The 24,818-nt window shown below is 48.5% G+C and overlaps 1 protein-coding gene across 2 annotated transcripts in view; it reads right to left on the bottom strand.

Annotated features, from left to right (window-relative positions):
- Positions 1 to 24,818, bottom strand: part of GRIK5 (glutamate ionotropic receptor kainate type subunit 5) — a 446,124-nt gene that overhangs the window by 228,552 nt on the left and 192,754 nt on the right. For both annotated transcript variants that reach the window (XM_073570753.1, XM_073570754.1), the window contains exon 3: positions 23,644 to 23,808. In XM_073570753.1, the coding sequence (XP_073426854.1) occupies positions 23,644 to 23,808 (165 nt within the window). The remainder of the gene's footprint in view (positions 1 to 23,643; positions 23,809 to 24,818) is intronic.

Below are 24,818 nucleotides of genomic sequence, written 5' to 3'. Positions count from 1 at the left end.
ATGCTGGACATGATGGGGCAGAATGCTGGACACGATGGGGGCAGAATGCTGGACACGATGGGGGCAGAATACTGGACACGATGGGGCAGAATGCTGGTGACGATGGGGAAGAATGCTGGTGACGATGGGGCTGAATGCTGGACATGATGGGGGCAGAATGCTGGACACGATGGGGCAGAATGCTGGGCACGATGGGGCAGATTGCTGGACACGATGGGGCAGATTGCTGGTCATGATGGGGGCAGAATGCTGGTCACGATGGGGGCAGAATGCTGGGCACGATGGGGGCAGAATGCTGGGCATGATGGGGCAGATTGCTGGACACGATGGGGCAGATTGCAGGACACGATGGGGCAGATTGCTGGACACGATGGGGCAGAATCCTGGACATGATGGGGGCAGAATGCTGGACACGATGGGGGCAGAATGTGACAGTGAGACACAGGAAGGGGCAGCATGAGATACGGGGCATGAATGGAGACACGGGGCAGAATGGAGATACGGGGCATGATTGGAGACACGGGGTATGATCAAAGACATGGGGGCATGACTGGAGACACTGGGGGCAGGATTGGAGACAGATGGGGCAGGGTTGGAGACAGGTCATGCAGGATCATGGTGCAGGATGGATACGATGGAGACAGATGGGGCGGGATGGGGAGATCATATGGGGCAGAATGGATACTCATTAGGGTGGGATGGGAGAACGTATGGCTGAAGCCAGGAATGAGACACACGGGGGCTAGGATGGGGGATATTATTACCACAGGGTCTAATTAAGGGATATTATTACTGTAGTGATGTATTTATTTTATTTTTTGAGTATACTGTTTTAAATGGGGGGGCGGTACTGTTACTGTGTAGAGCGACACTATGTCGCCTTTTTTTCTTCATGTGATATAATGTAGAAGTTGGGAAAAATAAGTAATGTGTTCTGCAAGCGGAGCTCTAGGAAATTGTGTTATTTCCTGCAGAGATGAGCCCTGGCTGGAAGATGTGATGGCGATCTGTGCTGGATGGAAGATGAAAAACAAAGATGAAGGACTTCACCTAGAGACGTGACTGGTGAGTTAGTGTGTTACCTATACACTGACACTATACACTGTATAGAGGCCCTGTGTATAATGTCATTGATCACTGTATTACCTAAACACAGACACTGCATATTAAGTACAGATCTCCTGTGTATAATGGCACTTATGGTGATAGTATCGCGTTTTTTTTAATACTGATCAGTATTATAGTATTCAGTCACTATGGTGGTAATATGTGGTCTGGTCATGGTGCGGTGGTATTTGTTCCTTGTATGTGATATTATTCGGTCACTGTGGTAGTAATATGTGGTCTGGTCATGGTCTGGCGGTAATTGTTCCTTCTGTGTGGTATTATAGGTCACTATGTGGTTTGGACATGGTGCGGTGGTATTTTTCCCTTGTATGTGCTATTATTGGTCATTTTCAAAATTGAAAAATAAAAATATACCTAAATTGTATCACATATTTTAACAAATATTTAATAGGTTACAGTAGATTAGGGCACGGCCATAGAGTCTACCGTGTTATGGTGGCGGCTTAAAAAATCTTTTGGCCAAAACAAAAGCTGCCGGCTATATGTGTAATCTGGCGATGGGAACTGTTAATGTGTGATTGGTGAGAAGTGGAGTTTTTCCAAGAGAGAGTGGTGGGACTTTGGACAGTTTGAGGGGTGGAGCCTGGGCGGAGTCTCAAGGGGGCCCCGAAAATTTTGCCAGTATGGGGCCCCGAAATTCCTAGTGGCAGCCCTGATCATGCCAGACATATATATTTTCAGTAGGCCAGGAGACAGATTGGGTCACATAAGTCTGAACTCTGACTGTTGAATTGATGTTTGTGAATTGTTGAATGGCTGCTGTTTACCTAATATATCAGATCCTACAGTTTATTGGAGCTATCTTTGGAGCACAGGGACTCAGAGTCACTGAACAATCGGTTTGCTAATATGTTGATTACTCATTTTATTAGTCCATGTAGCCTGTTGACCCGCAAAACAGTGAAGGACAAACTATGCATATTGATTAAATACTCAAAAAATGAATTTAATCTCATCTCACATTCCCCCCTGAACTGTGGATGATGGCCTGAAACACAGATGTGGGTATTGTGGTGTAGTGACCACTGTGTCCATTAGGAGGCGCTGTATGGATGTCCCAGGAGAGTGGATGAATGGCAAGATACTGAATGACCGTTATGTTTCTCAAGGTGGGTGGCCTTGAGATGGAGATTTATGTGTGTGTTAATCAGCAGTGATACTGCTGAGGTGCTGGTTCAATGTGTCAGGGACCAGTCACCTACAAACCTACCCAGGGGGTGTGTTTAATAACACTATTGTAAAATGTAAATGTGTGTGTGAAGGACCTGTGACGAGGTCATAGTCACATGACCCGGTGGGCGTGGCTATGAACCATATAATGTGGCCAGGGTGAGTCACATGGGGGTGAATGCTGGGACCTAGTTGGTCCAGCGTGGAAGGTCCCGCTGAGTGAGATGGGGGCTGCCTCCTGACAGCAAGTGAACGCTGTGTTAATGGCTGCACGTGCCTGGGAGTTCCCTTGAGGGAATGGACGTCTGCCGCATGCTAAAGGAACCATAAGTGACCCTGACGTGGGTGAGATAACTGAGGCTAGAAAGCCTGCGCATATATAACCCGTGTGACCACAGGGATTACAGAGCTGAACTCTATAATGGACGCTATGCTGGATAAAGGAACTTTATGTTGCTTCTGTAGGTTTATGCTGCTAAATAAACCGCATGGACTATGATGTTTTATGGAAATCCTTGTGCCGGATCTGGTTTTGTGGCTGCAAGCGAGTGATCCCCTACTTACATGACAGCGCTACGTCACAATTGGTGGAGAATGCTATGGGCAGTGTTGTAGCCTTGTTGCTGGGAGCAACGGAAGAGGACTGCAAAATTTCAGTTGCTAAGGGCAACGGTTTCCAAAGGCACATGGTGCAGTGCTGGCAACGTTGAGCGGGGAGAGCCGGTCAGTGGAAGAGACTTATAGGACACCTCTGCTGTCGAGGGGTCCGAGATCCTGCACGGCCAGCAGGTGACGGTCGTGAAAGCCGTGTTGTACTGACCGGGGTCAGTGAGAAAGAGACTGGTGATTGCTATAGGGTGCCTCTGTGGAGAAGAGGTATCCGAGGACCTGTGTGGCCGACAGGTAACGGACAGGTGTTCGTGTTGTACTGACCTGGGTCAGTGATAAAGACTGTGTACCTGGAGGGTTCAGTGAGCAAGGTCCTGGAGGGTCAGTGTTGGCAGGTTCTGGGAGAAGAATCGGATCCCTGGAGCACATGGTATGACCTTGGACCTGGTGAGGTGTGAGTGTTGGGCAGTCTCAGGCAGAGACGGATGTCCTGAAGAGCACCCGCTAAGCCCCTGGACCTGGTGAGGCCGGTGTGTTGGGAAACCCTGGGAGGAGGGCCGCTCCCTGAATAGCACCCGGTGCGCCCTGTGTGTTGGACGGTCTCAGGCGGAGACGGTATGTCCTGAATAGCACACAGACAGGACACGTGAGTTTTGTGTGGTGATTTTTTCTTCTTTTCTCAACTCAGCCTGCGGTGGCTCAGTGGGAGTCAAGAAGGTGACAAGCGGCTTCCTGTAACTCGGCGGGGTTACGAAGGGGACAAGCGGCTTCCGGTAACTCAGCGGGGTTACAAAGGGGACAAGCGGCTTCCTGTAACTCGGCGGGGTTACGAAGAGGACACCAGCCGCTGTGTGTGAACATCAGCCGGTGGTGTCAGTGATCGGTGACAGCAGGAGCTGAGGTGGTGCCAACAAAGACTTGTGGGGTATCGTAAAAGAGACAAACTGTGTTGTGTGAACTGTGGTCTGAGAAGACCGGTATAACGGACATGGAGAAATCCCGAAAGGTGGCGGTGGCCCAAATCAGGGTGGTAGCCCAAAAGGGGATTGTAACCCAAAAAGAAGTGGAGTCCCAGAAAGGGGCGGTGACCCAAATTGGGGTGGTAACCCAAAAAGGGGTGGAGTCCCGGGAGGGGGCGGTGACCCAAATTGGGGTGGTTCAGGAAATGGCAGCACTGGTTGCCTCAGTGGGTATGTCTAGGGAACCGCAGTGTGTCCGTATGAGTTTTGAGGAGTGCGGCATGTATTTTCCGGATAATGACGGGCCACAGGTGTGTACCGTGATGCTGCATCGGGAAGAGGTCTCTGGTAGACTGGACTCAGAGAGTCAGGTGACTCTGACAGGAACTCCTCTTGTTTTATCTCTGGCCGAGAAAAACATCAGGGTCCGCTGTAAACACAGGGTCACAGTGAACTATGCAGTAGACAGAGTAATGTTCGAGGGGACCAAAGGTGGTGAGCGCCAAGGGGGTGGGATACCACGGGACTTAGTCTATGCCTTGGAGAGGGGCCGGGACTTTGTATTGTTTGATGACATATGGTGGGACGATGGAGACGTTTCGACTGTGGGGCCAGCAGACACTGAGACAGTGATGGCTCCTGACGTGGACAGGTCAGAGGTAGAAATGACCAGAAGAAGAAGTACATCTGCCCAACTTACGGACCTGACCTCCCGTGATATGACGGATGGTGGGCTGGGAGATGAGACGACTGGGCTAGACACATTGGTGGTGGACGGTAACTGGAGGGTTCACTCGACTGGTGGGACTGACCCAGTGGTACCCTTTGACAATATAATTAAAGAGGTAGTGGTGAGACACGTGCTGGCCAAAAGAGAACAGGATCGTGAGATACAGCTGATAAAGGAGACAGTGGAAGGACATCTCGAACAAGAAATAGTCCTGAGACAAATGGCCGAGCACAGGGTTGAGGAGCTCGAGAAAGAAGTCTTGGAGCTCAAAGAAACTGTAAGTGGTCTTCTGCGGGAGAAGAACTTGGACAGTGATGAACAGCGGCCGGGTCCAATTGGTGGTGGGACGAAGCTGCCGGTGCCCGTCTTGGCAGAGGGTCGTGAAGAGATGAGATCTCGTGAAGTTGGGGAGCTAAGAGCTGAAGAAGACAGTCACCCGGTCGGGGCAACTGTAGTGAGGGAAGTGTCCGTGGTAAAACCAGAGCCTCCTGGCCAGGAAGAGAGCAAGACCACGACCTTCAAGTTTGTGACTGATGTACCAAAAGACATGCAAGAGGCCTGTGCTGAGGAAGGTGTGCATGAGGCTTTCAAAGAGGCGGTCAAAGCGTGTAAGGTGCACTGGGCGCCTGAGACTCAGCAGCTGGTGATAATGTCAGCCAGGAAGACACAGCAAAGGGAGGGAATGGACGTCTGCCGCATGCTAAAGCAACCATAAGTGACCCTGACGTGGGTGAGATAACTGAGGCTAGAAAGCCTGCGCATATATAACCCGTGTGACCACAGGGATTACAGAGCTGAACTCTATAATGGACGCTATGCTGGATAAAGGAACTTTATGTTGCTTCTGTGGGTTTATGCTGCTAAATAAACCGCATGGACTATGATGTTTTATGGAAAACCTTGTGCCGGATCTGGTTTTGTGGCTGCAAGCGAGTGATCCCCTACTTACATGACAGCGCTACCTCACAGTATAAAAAGGGACCTATATCCTAATGCAGAGAGACTCTACAGAACAACAGTCAAAACACCATGGCTCCATCAAGAGAAATACAGGTTTGACATTGTACAGGATGCAAGCTTAACAGGTCACGGCTCTATCTGATGGAATAAAGATCTTCTCCATTGACCATCACTGAACCCATGTAGGAAGTTCGGGGAAGCCAATTTGGGATCCTCAAGTCAAATGGCCCCTTGGAGAGGTTCGGAAAAGCCAGGCTGGGACTCTGCAGTCACCTGGTTCCATGGAGACGTTCGGAGAAGCCATGTTGGGACCCTGTGGTCACCTTGCCCCATGCAGTTGTTCAGAAAAGCAAGGTTGGGACAATCAGATCACCTAGTCATTTACCTTAATGGACTGTCAGCTTCCTAAGCTTGTCATTACCTCCTCTCTGTGGGTGGCCGCCAAAAGTGGAGTGACACTGGTGGGGGTAGTCGGCCCTGAAATCCCGAAGTCGCAGCTGCTCTGATTAGATCTAATGATCTAATCTAATAAATTATTGCCACACTGTTTTAACCTCTCCCTGTGTTGTTTGAGGGGTATTCTACCCACGGAAAAGGAGTGCTGGCATTCAGTGGGATGAGCCCTGGTCCATGCGGTCTTTTTTAATACAGCTGGGCCAGCAGACGAGAGTACTCACTGATCCTCGAGCCTCCACAGTTGTCTTTATGAGAGCTTAGGACAATGTTTTTAATTTTTGTTTTAGAGGTTTCCCGTGCAGTAAGATGATCAAAAGGTGACCCCTCTAAAATGTCACTGACATGTATTCACAAAAATATTCCCGGTAGACAGTCATGCCAACAAAATAGCTACCTCTATAGCCTTATGGGATGGATTGAGCATTGGGCCTAGGCCGTGACATCATGCAGAATTGAGTATTTCAACCATGCAAGATACCTGGATTTTAGGTACTGTCCTTGGAGCTGAAGGAAGATCTGAGTATATCCACCTAACCCAATGATTCATCATATATCATGCTTGCAGGAAGGATTAAAAGGAGTTAGCTTTCTATAGGATTTGTGCAGTGGGCCATGTCCTTCACCTTTGCGCATGGATGCTGGGACCATTGGGTATTAGTGGACATCACTAGAAAGAACTGTGCTGGGGAGAGTGGTACTCCACCCAGTGGCACCACTCTCTGTGTTTCCATGGGAAAGTCATAGGACACAGTTCCAGAAGAATTTCTACTCCAATGCTGCCCCCCTTAAGTCCAAATTCTCTACTGACCTCTAGAAATGTGGATACTAATAATGGTTTAGTGGCCCTGCCTATTTATGTTGTTGTCCCCTCCTGCTCCTGTTTTGGAGTTACCTACAGATCAGACTATGTTTTCAGGGCCATTTTAAGTTCCCAATCCACCACTGAACACAAGCATGTTGATACAATCAATACGATAGTAATCAGTCCTCCTCTGGGGACATTTCTTTTTTTACTTCAATTCATGTAATTGAGGCTAAAAATTATTTTTGTTTTTCAGTTTCATTAAAAACTTTGGATCGTTTGGCTTTACGAGTTCTTTGTTTCCCTGCACATTTAACTTTGATGTGGTCTGTGTTCATAAATCAGCTGAAAAAAGCCAGCAAAATCATAAAAAAGCTACAAATCTGCCGTTGGAATGTCAATATGTTGGCAGTGAATTATTCAGGGTACTCTCTAAGTGTATGACAACAGAGCTTCTATATTCAGGAACAATCAGGAACATTATATGATAAGCTTAATAGATCAGGAATAAATCATTTGTGTGTCTCTATCTGTGCAGCATCTACAGCAGGCTGCTTCTCTCATACACAGACACAGGAAAAACAGGAAATACAGTCACATGCACTCCTTGTGTGAGCCTCTGGGAGTTTTTTTTAACTTTATAAACAGTTTACAAATCTAGCAACTAAACACTCATAGACAGGAATGGAATTGTTGCACCAAACATATTCCAACACAAAATGAGTTCACCAACAGATGCTCGGTTATCTCATTATGTGGTCAGAAATAGAGTTGGCAACACGGAGACTAGAAAAGGCAAATGGTGCAAACATTTTTAATGAAACCCTATCACAAAAAATAATTTTTAGCCAAAAATACATGCATTTGAGTATGAAAATAAAACAAAGTGACCCCAAAGGTGAACAACAGCTACAAAGCATAGAGTAAGAGTATATCTATCATAGTTATGAGGAGTGGCATACCACCAATGAAATCAGACTAAGCAACTGCCTGTAATGCTGTGATAGAGAAGGCCTGGTGTAAAACGGCTGCATACACAGGAGTTGTATATAGCGGATTCATGTGTCAAACCCTGTTCACACTTAGCAGGTGCTGACTTATTTGTATGGCAGACGCCCACATGATTGGACACGAGCTGGCTCTGATCACAGCATCTTAACCCCCTTAGCTTCTGTACTCAACAGCAACCTCAGCATCTTAAGTGGTTAGACAATTCAAAGTTTTGCTATGGGCCCAAAAATTTGTATTTTCTTGATACACTAGTAGTGATGAGCAAACGTGCTTGGAAAAGGTGTTATCTAAGCATGATCATGTGCTAACCGAGTGTTTTTGGCACACTCGAAGAATATGATCGATTCCCCGCACCTGCATGTCTCGGAACTGTTCGACAGCCACAACACATGCAGGGATTGTCTAACAAACAAGAACCTGCATGTGTTGCAACTGTCGAATAGCCGCGAGACATGTAGTCATGGGAACTCAAACATATTTTTCGAGATCACGGAAGTCATTCGGTTAGCACAAGAGCATGCTCAGATAACACCTTATCCACGCATAATCATTCATCACTATGCACTAGGTGTTATGTTTCCTATAGAGAGGCATTGGTTTACCTAAAATCCTAGTATCAACCTAAATGTACCCTGTGGAGACACAGCATTGTATCTTAATTAACCAGATGTCTATTTTTAGCAAGCCAGAAAGAATATACTGTTATCTACAGTATATATTGACTTTAGAGTTTATGTGTTACTTTATGGTTGGTCCACAAAACAGACATTTGCTTTTGTAAGCCTGTAATATTGACTTGTAAGTTGACATTTGATATAACATATTGAGCTGTTATCCTTGATGACTAGTGATGTTTACTGATATTCTAATTATGCATTGTCTAGGCCAGATAGTTTGTTGACTTCAACAACAGAGGAGGAAAAATTATGCAAATAGTTTAAAAAATCAAATAATGCTACTTGATCTCATCTCCATTCTTACCCTTTATGTAAATACTGAATGAAGGACACTTGTTAATTATAAAAAGAGGTTACATGCCTCTACAGAGAGACAAAGAGAGCCAGAGATTTGACCAAGACATCCAAATATCCAGAAGATTCTAAAGGACTACAGCCAAGATATCATGGCTCCATCACAAGGGACATAGATTTATTCTACAGGATGCTGGTTTAGAGGACATCGGCTCTGGCAAGAAGAATATAGGTCTGCTCCATTGACCATTGCGAATCCATGGATATGTTTGGAGAAAACAAGGATTGGGAGCTGCTGGTCGCCTGAATCCATAGAGATGTTTGGAGAAGCCAAGTTGTGACCCTCGGCTCATCTGGCCCTGTATCTCAATGGACTGTCATCTTCCTAAGTTTGTTGTTACCTTCTCTCTGTGCGTGCCACAGGTGAAGTAATCGACCCTGAAAAATCTGAAGTAGCAGCTGCTAATGTCCTGGCAAGTCAGTGGAAGGGTGAAACTCTATAATGTGTATCATCTTGGGGTATTTTGCTGGGACTGTTCTATGTGTTATCTGCCTGTTTTGTGGTTCAAAAAAGTATTGCCACACTGTTTTACCCTCATCCTGTGTTGTCTGAGTAGCGTTACACCCACATTAAAGTGAGAGCGGGCGTTCAGTAGGACGTCCCTGGTCCATGCAGTTTCGGTTAGCAGACTAGGGCGCCCGCCGACCCCCATGTCTCCATATCATACTTGTTCCCATCTTCTGAATCTGGGAAAGATACATTGGTCTCCATTCCACCAGGAGCAACATAGTGTGGTGGAATGATAAAACACTGGTGGAGGTGCTGAATCTTTATTTTTTTTCCTATGTAAGCCATGGGCTTTGAAACAGAATATTGTGCTTTAAACAGACATGTGAAAAAGAGCTAATTATTTAAGCAGAGCCAAATTCACACACTCTGACGAAACCGAAACACCTAATGACAGCTCTGTCAACATGTTGACACAATATTTATCGGAGACACTTCCTTACATTAAAGGGAAGCTGAGAAAAGTAAGATTAGACATGTCTTAAAGTATACTGTGGTGCTAAGACGGATATTTCACCACATGTATGAATGGCTTCTTGAGTTCAAGACCCTTGAGGCATTCTGACTCCTTAATCCGGTCACCAAGGTAGCATATACTGTATCTTATAGAGATGATAAACTGGAGGCGTGAAACGTGTGAGTCAGCAACTGTGACCAACCTAGAGAAGTTGCCAAGGCGAGGTCCTATTGAAAGAGCGAAAATGAAGGATAGAATCCGTCGCCTTTTATGCTGATCATTTTCTTATAGGTGCACAAAATTCACTTCACTTTTTCAACCTCGATCGGCAGTCGTTTAACAGCCTCTTTAGACAGATCTAACGCGTTTCACATCTACGCAGAATGGTCTTTTATGTGCATAAACTGTCATTGTTCTCGGCAGCACATGTCCTGGTTACACAGGATGATGTGCTGGTGAGAACGATGATTTTTAAGCAAGCTCAAAATAAATTTCATCCAACAAACAAGCATTTTGCCCATTTGTCGAGTGATCGACAAACTTCTACACACTGTCTGATTGTATCTGAAAACGAGAATTCCTAGGTATTTTTAATAGATGACCACCAAGTATGTTCTGGAGAGGGAGCACTTGGTCCATCTAGCTTCCTCTCTAGTGCTCTTCCAGGCAGTACAAGAAAGGAATTTCTGCTAAATTGGGTGAATTCTCATTTTAAAGCCTGGTGTGAAGTTTTGGAAGGCAACTGTTGAGTGGAAACCTCAAATCTCTGAAATATAAAGTTAAAGTAATTATCTTGCCCCCTTCAGTGTTTGCTTTCAAAGTTTGACTTAAATAGCTACTACATTTATCATTTATCGTGCAAATTAGTTGTCTCTTTTGTATTCTGTAACCTTAGTCGTCACTAAAACAACTAGATCGTATTTGATAGATAATGGGATAAATAGAAAATTTGCTAATCTATTTTTTATTTGGATCATCTTACCCTTGAGAAAAATTATTCCAAAGAGCTGGCCACTTGGTGTTTCCATTCTGAATTACTTGCTGTCCACTGTCTTTTGTCAATTGTAATGCATCTCTAGAAGAGATGCCGAGACTGATGAAGACCAGCCCCCACTTTCTATAAATTGTCTACAGGAAGTGAGGGCTGGTCTTCATCAGTCTCCAGGAAGTGGTGCTGGTCTTCATCAGTTTACAGGAAGAGAGGGAAGTTCATCTTCAGTCTATAGGAAGTGGGGCTGGTCTTCATCATTCTACAGGAAGTGGAGGTGGGTTTTGATTAGTCTACCGGAATTGGGAGCAGGTTTTCATCAGCTTACAGGAAGTGGTGGATGGTCTTCATAAGTCTATAGGAAAAGGTGGCTGGTAGTCAGTGTACAGAAAGCAATGGCGACTCTTGATCAGTCCAAAGGAGGAGGGGGAGGGTCTTCATCTGTCTACAGAAAATGGTGGAGGGTCTTCATCTGTCTAAAGTAAGTGGCGAGAGTCTTTGTCTACAGGAAGGTGGCGTGAGTCTTCTTGTGTCCACAGTAAGTGGAAGAAGTTTTTCATCTGTCTGAAGGAAGCTGCCCTCTGTTGTGCTCCACATCAAGTTTTGCAAATTGCCCAGCATGGCTCTATGACCTCATCTCATTAGGCCTATTTAAGGTCCACTAAAGGGCCTGTCACACAAAGCGATATCGCTAGCAATATCGCTATAACGTCACTGGTTTTGTGACGTTATAGCGATATTGCTAGCGATATCGCAATGTCTGATACTTACCTCCGACCGCTCCCCCGCTGGTTATCGCTGATCGCGCAAGAACAGCCTGGGCCGTTTCTCGTCGTCAGCTTCCTGCTGAGCTTCCTGTGGTGCCGACGCGTGGACGCGGGCGGGAGGACGTCAGGATCGCCTCGTCTGACAGGTAAGTAGCGACCCCCGACCACTGCTATGTCGCTGGTGATATTTGCCTGTGTGGCAGCTCACGAGCGACCACTTAGCGATACACCAGCGATCCTGACCGCGTCATATCACTGGTCGGGATCGCTGGTGCATCGCTAAGTGTGACAGTACCTTAAGTTACACACCCGTGTCTTGGGTTGAGACTTCTTTGTTTTTTTTGTTTGGTGTGATCCACCTTCAGCAAGTATTATTTCACCTTGCATCACCTTTGCATTGTTGGTCGATCTTCTGCCTTCCACCTCCTGGATTTACCCCTCGGTTGCAGTGGACTACGATGCTGCAGTTGGACTCTGATAATTTTGAGCCTTCGTGCCTGAACCATGCGTGTGATTCTTCTGCCTCCCTTGATTGCTGCTTTGACTTGCCTGTGGCCTCTCTTTACCTGTCCTCCTGTGGTCTCCAGCATGCCAAGTACTCGCTCCACATATGCAATCCTGCCTGTTGCATCAAGGTCCTGGGTTCGTGCGCCTACCCAGACCTGAGACTTAGGCTCACCTTGGGAGCTGGATCCATTAACAATCTGACACCTATACTATGACATTTCGTACTGATCCTTTATTGGGAATCTTAGTCTCAAGCTTCATTTCCGCATTTATATCAGAAGAGGAAACCAATTTTTAACACGTGCAGTTTATACTTTATTTGTAACGTATGTTATAAAGTTGGCAATAATTACAAAACTTTTTTTGTTCTTGTTAAGGCAGCTCTTTGTGGTTAATGAGCTTTCTTGATTTATTTTTATGGAAAGGCACAATAACAGATTCCTGCTGCTTTATTGTGGAGATGTTCAGAATACATCAAGAGATTACAACTATGGAAGTCACAGAGAAAGGTAACAAACAGGAGAAGTTTTTGTAGAGTACTTAGAGCTAATTTACTTCTGTGGTGTTAGTTCCTACAGTTTCCTAATCAATGTAAACCTCTGTAATGGAGTTATTGGGCAAGTACGAATGGTCAGGACAAGTGGTTTTACTGCCAAGCAAAACTAGCTTGGGTCTTCATCCAAAATGATTCTCGTTGTGACCATTACTGAATGGAAGATGCAAAGCACTGAAAATAAGGACAGCTGGGCTGGAAAAGATCCTAGAGGAAAGCAAACCCAAATGATAATGACTCAGTCGTCTACTAAGCTCTTCGAAGAAGATTTCCACCAAAGATCAAATCATCTCTAGTACATAGAAAAAGTTCTGCAGTGACAAAGGGTTACTCTTTAAGAATACTCATCGGGGGCATTGCTATATTCCTAGGGAAATTGTAGGCCACAACACCTGTGAGAAATTGTAAGGATTTAAAGGGGCTCCTTCGTATGCTCATATGTGAGTATGCGCCTCTCAAAATCCGACTTCAAATGTGTGTGGGAGTCTTAAATTGATTTTCCGAAAACACTTTCACACCCCTACTGCACTGCAGTTTGTGTTAAAGGGATTTAACATTTTCTATCCTTAGAATAGGTCATCCATGCCTGATCAGTGGGAGTACAACACCTGGCGTTCCGCTGATCAGCTCATCCCGCTGCTGGTGATAGCCAGAACTGCCCAGTTGCGGAGCTACACCGCTCTATCAACTGTACAGTGGTCGCGGCTGGGTACTGCAGATCTGCCCCTTATTCAAATCAATAGGGGGCAAGATATGCAGTACTCAGCCGTGGTCACTATTCTGTTGACGGAAGTATGATGTGCAACTCTGGCAGTCACTGACACTGGGAACAACTGATCGGTGGGTCGCACCTCCACCAATCAGACACTGATGACCTATCCCAAGGATAGGCCATCAGTGTTAAAGTGACAGACAGCCAATAAAAATCTCTGCTCTACTTACTCTACCCGGGTCTAGCACTGAATCTCCACCACTGCACCTAGTGTCTGTTATTGATGCCACATCCACAGCGCTGCAGCCAATAACTGAGCTCTGCAACTCTGCCTTAGTTGACGGCACGAGCCACACAGAGTCGCTGAGATCACTGGTCGGCAGCAGCGCTATCAACTTGACATCAATGCTGTAGACAAAAAAAAATCATCACAGCAGAGACAGAGACTTTGAACTGGACCTGGGGAGGTTGAGTAAAGGATAGTTTTGCTTTTTCGTTAATTCAATTAAGTTTTAATTGTTCTCTATTTGTTTTTTTCAACTTTCTTTGACTTGTAGGAAAGAAAAAAGAAGTTCCAGCGCCAGGAATGGAAAATTAAAAATCCATTTTATTGTGCCATTGCATATTAAAATTCCAGCAGGTACAGCATATCTGTCGGATGACTACAGAACAACGCGTTTCGACGCCTAGGGTCTTAATCATGTGGCGTCGAAACGCGTTGTTCTGTAGACATCCGACAGATATGCTGTACCTGCTGGAATTTTAATATGCAATGGCACAATAAAATGGATTTTTAATTTTCCATTCCTGGCGCTGGAACTTCTTTTTTCTTTCCTATTATTGATTGACTGCCTAGTCAAATCCGTGCGCAGGATCTGGATCCTACCAGCAAGGCAGTGCGGTGAGCTGGATTAATTTCTCTTTCTTTGACTTGTGGTATTCTTGATGTGTTTTGTGCCAAATTCTTCAAAACGGTATATGTAGTTTGTGACTTATGCTCAAAATAAAAACAGAATTTTATCTTTGTCCTTAACCTGATTTGCAACATTTTAATGCAAAAAGTCAAGTTAGGCTGAAAAACTGTTAAAAACAGGTTGGACATACATAAAATCACTCCGGTTGAGGAGGGACTGGAGTCCATTTACACAAAAATATTGTGACTTTTTAAAAAAAAAAAAATCGCAATTGAATCAGTGTAAAAAATCTGGAATCCCACCAAACCTCGCTCTTAATTATAAAATAAAAACACAGGAGAACATATAACTTAAAAAAAATGCAAATTGAAAGAAGAGAGACGCAAAATAAAAAACTCCAAAAATTAGACTGAAAAAAAGGGACAAATGCAATAATGAATTGAGCCCTTGATGACTGTTGTCATCTCAAAACTTAAAAGAGGCCTCTTCTTGTGTTCGGTCCTTGGAAGAGTCCTTTAATAGGCTTGGAAAAGACAGCGCAAAGTGAATGAACCGCTGCCTCCGTGTTGGCAGCTGCAATGAATCGTCCTCCAGTACCTGTTTCTTTGTACGATAAATCAGTTTATTGTAAAGAAGCTCCTGGCGCCTTTTTTTATCTCTCTTACATTTAGATGAAAAGATCGGTTAAAGTGACCTGCCTCGCTAAAAAAATGAAGGCCGTTCCAGGATGCCCGTAGAAGCCATGGCAGATGCGTACCACCTCCATTAGTTGGGTCTGGAATGTCATGCAGAGACCTCTAGGGAATTCATGTGCTACAAAAACATAACAAAATGCCATCTGCTTTCCCTTATACTACTTCACAGTGAAATACATCACATCACCTCTGAGCATAAATACCAAATGTTGCTTATAGATTCAGTTTATATTCAGCACATGTTCCGCCTACACTCAAAGAGACTCACGTTTTGAAGAATAGATTTTTTTTTCACGGTAAATCTAGATGGCGCCGATCGACTTGTCTATGAGTTATGCCGACAGAATTTAATCATTTTGAAACCTCCTCAAATGACCAGATTAAGGGTGAAGGCAGTTCATGGGCCGCCAGGGTGGTGATGGTGGACCATGGTGGCCTCATCACCATGATGAAGCATAGGAAAAGTCAAGCAAGTGACTTCTATGGACTTTCCTATGGGAAGTCCTCCCGCATGACCACCTCTCCACCCTTGAGATCAGCAGTTTGTCCCTTGCACCAACAAAACTTTCTCAAGACCAAGTTACAATTTTAGCATGAAAGTAAATGGCAAAAGTCCACTAGGTTTATTTCTTGGTATGCCCTGCTAATATTTTGGCCCTGCCTGCCAACATCTGTAACCCTATAGTAAAGTCTTGTAAAATGAATTTCTGTACCATTTTCCTAGCATTTCTGTGACAAAGGGGGTCTTAAAATGTCCTGCAATTTGGGACGAACATGTTGTAGGCTAGAGGAATAAAACTTGAGTTATCCTTATATGTTCAGAAATACTGTATATTTAGGAAGGATGGGTGACGTATAGCTTATACAGGGGTGGTCACTGATTTTTCATTTCAAGAGTTAAGTATTGTTGAATGACCACTCTTGTCAGAAAGGTGGTGGGGGACATTGAAATACCTGTAGACCGGGTGTTACACACCTGTCCCGAGCTCTGCTTCCTTCACCTTGGTACGCTGCCCTTTGTCGAGTTCCATGTCTGGTTTTGCAGATTGCCCAGTGTGGACCATCTTCCTAATCCTATTTAAGAACATTAGGACACACACCCGTGTCTTAGGATTGAGGCTCTAGACAACTGTTTGATGTGCTCCCCCTTTTGTGCTTCAACCTGATTCCATCCATGCTGGGTTCGACTTAATTTGTCCTGCTGCTCATGCGACTCCCGAATGTGCCAAGTCCTCGCTTCCCATGTACCATCCTGCTTGCAGCACCAACACCCAGGGTCCGTGTGTGGTACTCGCAGGTACGCAGGACGCAGTGACGAGGCGCGAGACGGTTTCGTGCTTTTAGTATTAACGTTTATAGGCCTAGAGGTAACTGTCCTCAGTTGTAGCCTAACCAACCAAAGGGGTAACAAGAATTGCCCTCGCAGGGGCTCTATACAAGCAAACACAAACGGAGTAGAACACGACTACGTCCGGCAAGAGCCGGTCACTATAGGGCCGCGGTATGGCCGAATACGGGTCCTTAATTATATAGTCAACTTAGCCATCCAGATGTCCCTCGCCGTTCGGAATGGTGGTCTTTCGGCGTAGTAGTCGCTGGGCCCAGTTGCTGAAGCGTTGACGAAGTCTTCGAGCGCTCCGGCGCTCTGATGACACTGGAGCACCACAGGCCCCGGAGGAGTCCTTGGATGGATGGGCCGCAGCCCCCGGACTGGGGCAAGTGGCAGCGATGTGGGGTGGCGAGGGGCAGGTCACGTGCGCAACTACCAGCTGCGACGGGGAAGCGGCCGCGAGCTGAGGTGAGGTGGCAGCTGCCGCGGGGCAGCGGCTCTCAGACAGTCGTCTGGGCGCCGTCCCTCTGATGTCCTCGAGGAACGTCTCTCCTGGCTCTGATAAGTCTCTCTGGTTCTCAGTCGCTCCCACGGTCTCCTGCTGCTTCTGTCCCAGTCTGCTGACTCACGGTGACTAGCGTTCCCCGCCCCTTTTATACTGGCTTCTCCCCCAGCCCATCTGTCCATCTCAACGGTCCGTCCCTGAACTCTGTCCCCCGGGAACAGTTTCCCCCGGACCTAGGTGACAGTCCCCTTGGTTCCGGCCTGGACACTCAGTGGGGGCCCTTCTTCCCACACTCCCCCATCCTGTATGCTCGCCAGTCCTCGGGTGAGGGTTTTAGTAGTCTCAGGTTAGCCTTTCGAGATGGCAATCCTTGTCGCCATACAAACTGGTCCTGTTCGTAACGTTCAGGGGGTTTGCCAGCTGTTGATCGCTCGAAGCGTCGAAGCTCGGGTATGATGGAGTCTTCTTGGGTGGTGGATGGTGGTAGGAAAGTCCATTCTGGTGGGATGCCCGGGTCCACTGTGGTGTTACTACTTGGGTGACCCGCGGATGCAGTTGGGGGGTCCTCTTCATCGTCCAGGTCCCAGATCATGGGTGGGGGGTCAGGGACCTGCGGGATCGGTTCGGGTTGTAGGGGGATCAGTGGACGCACAAGGTGATAACATGTTACGGTGCACAACACGAGTGAGAGGTGTGTCGTTCCCTTCGGATTGTATTTCATACACAGGCCCGTCGGGGCTTACTCGGCGCAACACTCGGTACGGATTCTCCTCCCACCGTGGTTCTAACTTGTTTTGGGGGCGTTGATCTAGCACGAGTACCCGATCCCCAGTTTGGAAGTCAATCGGTGGAGGCAGCGTTCCCCCCGGGTGTTCTGTATCCTGGAGCTTTGTATGGACAATTCGGTGGAGGATCTGCAGCCGGTGCTGGTGATTTCGGACCCACGAGGACACTCCGATCCAGGGCTGGGGTTCCTCCGGGTTTAACTCCACTTCTGTGATTCCTTTACCTTCCCGTCCGAACAGCAATGAGTAGGGGGTGTAACCAGTCACTCGGTGCACCCAGTTATTATATACCCACACCAGCTCAGGAACATATTCAGGCCAGCGGGCCTTTCGGTCGCTCTCCAGGGTACGCAGCATTTGGATCAGTGTCCGATTGAATCGTTCCCAGGCTCCGTTTCCCTGCGGGTGGTATGGTGTAGTCCGAGACTTATCAATACCGTAGAGATGATGTAGTTCTTCCATGACTCTTCCTAGGAAGCACGCTCCTTGGTCCGAGTGTATTCATTGCGGGCAGCCGTACACTTGGATAAAGTTTTTACAAATTGCGTAGGCGGCTGACTCCGCTGTTTGGTATAGGGTGGGGGTGACCACGGCAAACTTGGTGAAATGATCCACCATAACGAGACAATGTTCATACCCCTGGTAGGCCGGACCTATGGTCAGATAGTCCATCGTGAGGAGCTCAAGGGGAGCTGATATTACAATTGTCTGCACCGGGGCTCGTTGCGCGGGAGGTTTAGCAAACTCACACGGGTGGCAGGTTTGGCAAACTTCTTCTACAGCAGTGTGTAAGCGTGGATGGTACACTATCTGCTGCAACTATTGCCAAGTTTTTTTTGCACCGAAGTGAGCCACCTTTTCGTGGGCTTCCCGAGCCAGCTGGCTGAGGTGGGCTCCGGGCACGATTACCTGCCATATGGTAGCAGATGTTGTTCGTGACACAGCTTTCCGATATAAAAGTCCCTTTTTGATGACTAGCTTTTCCCACTGATGCAACATCAGCAAGATATCCTGGGTCATAGTCTGTCGCTATGAGCCAGTGGGCAGTTTGCCGGTGGCCACCCATCGACGTAGGAGTCCAATCTCTCCATATGCCTGTTGCTGTTGGATCCACTGGTCGCGCGGCTGTTCCAGCATTCTCCCTAAGGGTTCCGAATGAGGTGCTTCTTGTGCATTGGCTGTAAGTGCGGCGGTGGTGAGGGCGAACGGCGTCTCTTCTCCTTCTAATTCATCGTCTCGATTCTTCCCTGGGGTGGTGTGTCGGATTCTGGAGAGTGCATCAGCGTGCACGTTTTCAGTCACTCTTTTGTAGATGATCTTGTAGTTGAACTTGGCCATCCGAGCCACCCACCGCTGCTCCAGAGCCCCCAGTTTGACATTCTCCAAATGGGCTAGTGGGTTGTTGTCAGTCTGCACTACCACCTCGGAGCCCGCTAGGTACTCTGCGAACCTCTCCATCATTGCCCACACTACTGCAAGGAGCTCCAGCTTAAAGGAGCTGTAATTGTCCGGGTTGCGTTCGGAGTCGTGCAGCGACCGGCTGCTGTAGGCGATCACTTTCTCTCGGCCTTCCTGCACCTGTGACAACACAGCTCCTAGTCCCTGGAGGCTCCCGTCGGTATGCAGGATGAACGGTTGCGAGAAATCCGCATATGCCAATATCGTGGCGTTCGAGAGGGCGGCTTTGAGATCTTGAAACGCATCCTCCTGTGGTTGCTGCCACTGGACCTTCCGTCCATTCGCCCTGGCTGGAGTCCCCTTCAGCAGGTCCTGCAGGGCTCGGGCTCGGCATGCGAAATTCTTTACGAACCGACGGTAGTAGCCGGCCAACCCCAGGAAGGCCCGCACGTCTTTCACTGTCTCAGGGGTAGGCCACCCCTGAATGGCAGCAACCTTTACCAGGGATGGTCTGGCACCTTCCGCCGAGACGGTATGCCCCAGATATTCGATTTGGGTGCGGAACAGGTGGCATTTCTGGGGCTTTACCTTCAACCCGTACTTCTGCAACCGGCCGAGCACCTGCCCCAACCGCCGCAGGTGATCCTCGAACATGTCGGAATAGATGATAATATCGTCCAAGTATATCAACGTGGCTTCAAAGTTGAGGTCTCCCAGACATCGCTCCATCAACCGCTGGAAGGTTCCTGGGGCGTTGGCCAGCCCGAACGGCATCCAATTAAACTCGAACAGTCCCATGGGAAGGATAAATGCCGTCTTGGCTCTGTCTTCCTCCGACATTAGAACCTGCCAGTACCCCCTGGCCAGGTCCAGAGTCGAAAAGTATGTCGCATTCCCCAAGGCGGACAGAGACTCTTCTATGCGGGGCAGCGGATACGAGTCCTTGATGGTGCAAGCGTTCAACTTTCGGTAATCCACACAAAACCGCAGAGTACCGTCTTTTTTGCGAACCAGTACAATGGGGGCTGCCCGGGGGCTCTGGCTTTCTCATATGACTCCCTTCCGAAGCATTTGAGCTAATAGGGTTTTCACTTCCTGGTATAGCTGCGGTGGTATTTGCCGATATCGCTCCCGGATGGGGGCCGCTCCGGCCATGGGAATCCCATGCGTGATGGCCGTGGTACACCTGAAGTCATCCTCATGGCTGGCGAAGACACCGTAATATTGTCCGAGAAGTGTCTCTACCTGGAGAAGTTGGGCTGGCGCTAGGCCGGAGAGTTCGGCCCGCATTCTCTACAGGATAGCTCGACCTTTCTCCTGGGTCGAGGATATGGCAGTCTGTAGAGTTCATACCGTTAGTGCTCAAGGATCTTCGGGTTGCACCTTCAACTGGACCGCAGGGTTCGTCAGCATCTCTTCCAAGGGCCTCACTAGTTTGGCCATTTCAGCCCGGGGCTTCAAGGCGATATCTTCTTCTTCCAGGTTGACACAACGCACCAGGATGGTCCCCTCCCGCATTGTGGCCAGGGAGCGGGCTACCAGAATGCCAGGGTGAGGGCGCTCCGAGTAGTATGGTTCTACCTGCACCTCCACGCCCTTCAGTGGCATCGGGGCGTGGATCGGCAGGGCCACCACCGTCTGCCCTGGAGGAAGCACGAGTGGGGGAGCCGCCGGCGCGATGACCTTGCCCAGTGCCTCACCCTCCTGGCACTCCTGGAGCACTCGCGCCTCCCGCACCAACCACTGGGAAACCTGCCCTTGGGCCGTGCGAGAACCCCACTGGCTCAGGGTCTCCTGCGTGGGGTCGTTGAGGAGTTGATTGACGAATTCCCACAGTATGTTCATTCCCAAGATAACTGGATGATGGTCGTTAGTTTCTCCTTGGGTTAGAACCACTCCCCGGCGACCGAGAGATTTCCCACACAGCGTCATCTGGAGCCACACCACTACGGCAACAGGCACCGGCAGTTGGTTTGCGGCTGCTAGTCGTATCATGGACCCCCACTGGGGTCTTGCCGTTTCCGGGAAGTGCTGCCGGAAGTAAGTCTCAGGCATGGTCGTTACTTGTGACCCCATATCCACTAGGCACCGTACAGCACGACCCTCGACTTCGGCCCACACTATTGGGCACTTAGCGACCAGATCTTCGGGACTTCCACCACCCCTTGTTGTGGCTTCTGGCTCCGAGCGGCGTCCCCCATGCCCGGAGCCCTCTAGTTTAATGTCCGCCGGGGTGGGTGTCTCCCATGCCGGACACTCTAGTGCGAAGTGGCCCAGTTCTCCACACTCATAACACCGCGGTGGTGAGGCCCGACCACCCCGGGTATTGCGAGGCCCCCAAGGCCTGGGATGGTTGCCAGGCCGGCCAGGCTCTATTCTCTTCTACACTTTGGCCAGCTCGCCCTGGATTCTCTTCAACTCTTGTCTCATTTCTTCCATCCACTGAGGCTCTCCGACAACGCTTACGGAAGCCTCCATGCTCCGGGCCTTCCCCACGGGAATCGTCATCCCCTGCTCCTGCTCTCGCACCCGGGCCTGACTCCCCACTTCAGAGAAGGTTATGCGTGGGTTCACTCGGATCTGCTCCCGCAATGCCTGCTTGATTAACAGGTCCCGGAGTCCGGTCACTAACAGATCACGCAGGGTAATGTCGATGGGCCCTACCCCTATTCCGTCCTTCCGCTCTATGGCTGTGTATAGCTCCTGGAGCCCGTTCATGTACTGGGTGATGGTCTCTCCCTCCCCCTGCATCCGACTAAACAACCGGGTCCTCAACTCTCCCACGTTTGTTGGATCCCCGTGGGTTTCCTCCAGAATCTGCAAGACCCTGGCAAAGGTGTTGTGGTGCCCCGGGGGTCTCCACAACAGCGTATCGGAGCCAGAAAACCGGGGCAAATTACTTAGCATAGCCCCCAGAGAGAGGCTGGAGCGGGGGCCCCCATTATTAGCAGCACCCGCGGCCCCACTTGGGTCGGGCGCACCGCCGTCTGCGCTCGGAGACTGCATCCTGCCGACTACGCCAAATGTGGTACTCGCAGGTACGCAGGACGCAATGACGAGGCGCGAGACAGTTTAGTGCTTTTAATATTGACGTTTAAAGGCCTAGAGGTAACTGGCCTCAGTTGTAGCCTAACCAACCAAAGGGGTAACAAGAATTGCCCTCGCAGGGGCTCTATACAAGCAAACACAAATGGGGTAGAACACGACTACGTCCGGCAAGAGCCGGTCACTATGGGGCCGCGGTATGGCCGACTACGGGTCCTTAATTATATAATCAACTTAGCCATCCAGATGTCCCTCGCCGTTTGGGATGGTGGTCTTTCGGCGTAGTAGTCGCTGGGCCCAGTTGCTGAAGCGTTGACGAAGTCTTCGAGCACTCCGGCGCTCTGATGACACTGGAGCACCACAGGCCCCGGAGGACTCCTTGGACGGGTGGGCCGCAGCCCCCGGACTGGGGCAAGCGGCAGTGATGTGGGGTGGAGAGGGGCAGGCCACCTGCGCAGCTACCAGCTGCGACGGGGAATCCGCGGCGAGCAACGGCCCCGCCCTTGCCGCGGACCAGAGCAGGACAGTGGTGGCCGCCGGCGGCAACGGGTAAGAGCAGAGCGGCCGCGGGTGGCTCTCGGACGGTCGTCTGGGCGCCGTCCCTCTGATATCCTCGAGGAACGTCTCTCCTGGCTCTGATAAGTCGCTCTGATTCTCGGTTGCTCCCACGGTCTCCTGCTGCTTCTGTCCCAGTCTGCTGACTCACGGTGACTAGCGTTCCCCGCCCCTTTTATACTGGCTCCTCCCCCAGCCCATCTGTCCATCTCAACGGTCCGTCCCTGAACTCTGACCTAGGTGACGGTCCCCTTGGTTCCGGCCCGGACACTCGCCGGGGGCCCTTCTACCCACACGTGTGCTCACACAGAGCTGAAGCTTTGGGGATCAGCCTCACTTGGTGAGTCTATCCCTGAGATACCAGGATAATAGCCAAAAAAACAGTATTCGATTGAGCGTTTTATGTTACAAAACTTTTTGCAAAACAATTGCATACTATAGTACCATTGGGGGCATGGGCTCAGGGCTGTAGTTGTCGCACCAAAACTTGAGTGCCTGAAGAAACCAAAGGCCCAACGCCCCATATGAGGACACAAAACATTATAAATCGACCATGGTAGGTGATGGGCCTGTTAAAAACTGTCATTGGGGCCCAAGTGCTTTAAGTTACACCTTCGTTTGCATCCATATGGCACAATACCACAGAAACATTCTCACCTACAAGTAACTTTTATTTATGTGGCTTCACAAAAGATAAAAAGTGTAAAAGATGAGTGAGTGAATTCATAGGACATTAGTCCAGCATTTATATCTATATTCTATGGGTGTTTAGGCGGAACTGCCTTCGCAGCCCCTCTTTGGTTTAGCCGCCCTGGTGCATCACTCTGCAATGATGACGTCACACCAGGCTGGTAAATCAAAAGAGGACCTGGGCATGCAGGAAGGTAGGAAGCAGTCTGCAAGGCTCCCATCCTGTGGATACAGACCTCAAATAGTTTTGATCATCTCTAAAAAGCATACAGTATGTGCTGATAGATTGCTATAGATACAGTTTTACAGCTTCATTCAACAATTACGATTTTATAGAAGAGGGAGATTGCCTTTAAAGTGATACTATCCAGCACTCACTTGTATCTGTAGTCTCGTACTGACTGTCCCTTTGCAACTCGAAGATCTCCACCTCTACACGACCACTCGTGGATCCTTGTGTGTGGCTGTTAATGTGTTCCCGGGCAAGCGCCAATGCCAACCTTTCACCTCGACCACAAACAGTCTGATCGTCAAGGATTGCAGCTGTAAAGGAAGAATATGAAATTTGAATATGAATAAAGCTCTAGGGTGAGGTAATAGACTTGTAAGAAAGCTCACATCAATCTTTTTATTTCTCCTCTGCCTGTTTACTCTCCCTGCTCCTCACTCATTTCACTATAGAGTATAATGAGCTGCAGAGGGAGCTTGCTGTCCATCTTCACTGAGCAAGATTGATCTGAGCTGTTTTTTCCTGAATAGATGACATGTTCAGGATGTAGTTGGGAAGTGAAGAAGTGTCTGAGAAGTGGGGAATGAAGCTGATTTCTCTGATAGAGTATGCTACAAAGTTTCTTAGATTCATCTGTACTATTGAATTATGCAAAGTTTGTTGAAAGCACAGTTACATTTTATAATGTAACTACACTTTTAGAAAACTTTTGCCCGGTTATACAGACATATCAGAAGTTTGAGGGGAAGTATCGGTGCTGAGTCAACCACGCAGTTTTATTGAACTCATCTTAAATAGATTGCCTAGGACTATTTTATTTTTTTCTATTATGGCCTAAAAACTAACAGGCAGGTAGGCAGCTACCTGCCTGTTCTACACCATGGGTCCTCAAACTACGGCCCGCGGGCCGCATGCGGCCCGTGAAGGACTTTTATCTGGCCCCTGGCCAGGCCGACATTAAACTGCACTGATTACAGGGCCGACGGGCCCTGTAATCGCGGGCGGGACGAGGCACCGAGGAAAGTCATTGCGCAGCCCTCAGTGTGCAGCAGAGACCACACAGGCGACGTGATTATCATAACGCCGCCTGCGCGGCCTGATGACGTCACGCTGCCTGTGCCTGTCCTGGAAGAAGACAGAGATGAGCGGGCGCCTCTTCAGAGCAGCAGGGGACATAGGTGAGTACTGTTTTTTTTTTCCTTTTTAACTCCGGGTCCTATTGGGGACCTGTGCTGCATAATGGGGACCTGTGCTACCTTTTGGGGACCTGTGCTACGTATTGGGGACATGTTCCTGCCTATTTGGGACCTGTGCTACCTACTGG

The sequence above is a fragment of the Dendrobates tinctorius genome, unplaced genomic scaffold (genome assembly GCF_039654945.1).
Source record: "Dendrobates tinctorius isolate UK_male_01 unplaced genomic scaffold, ASM3965494v1 ptg000028l, whole genome shotgun sequence".
Taxonomy (NCBI): domain Eukaryota; kingdom Metazoa; phylum Chordata; class Amphibia; order Anura; family Dendrobatidae; genus Dendrobates; species Dendrobates tinctorius.
The sequence above is the reverse complement of the archived record's forward strand: the minus strand, read 5'-3'. Positions and strand labels throughout refer to the sequence as shown.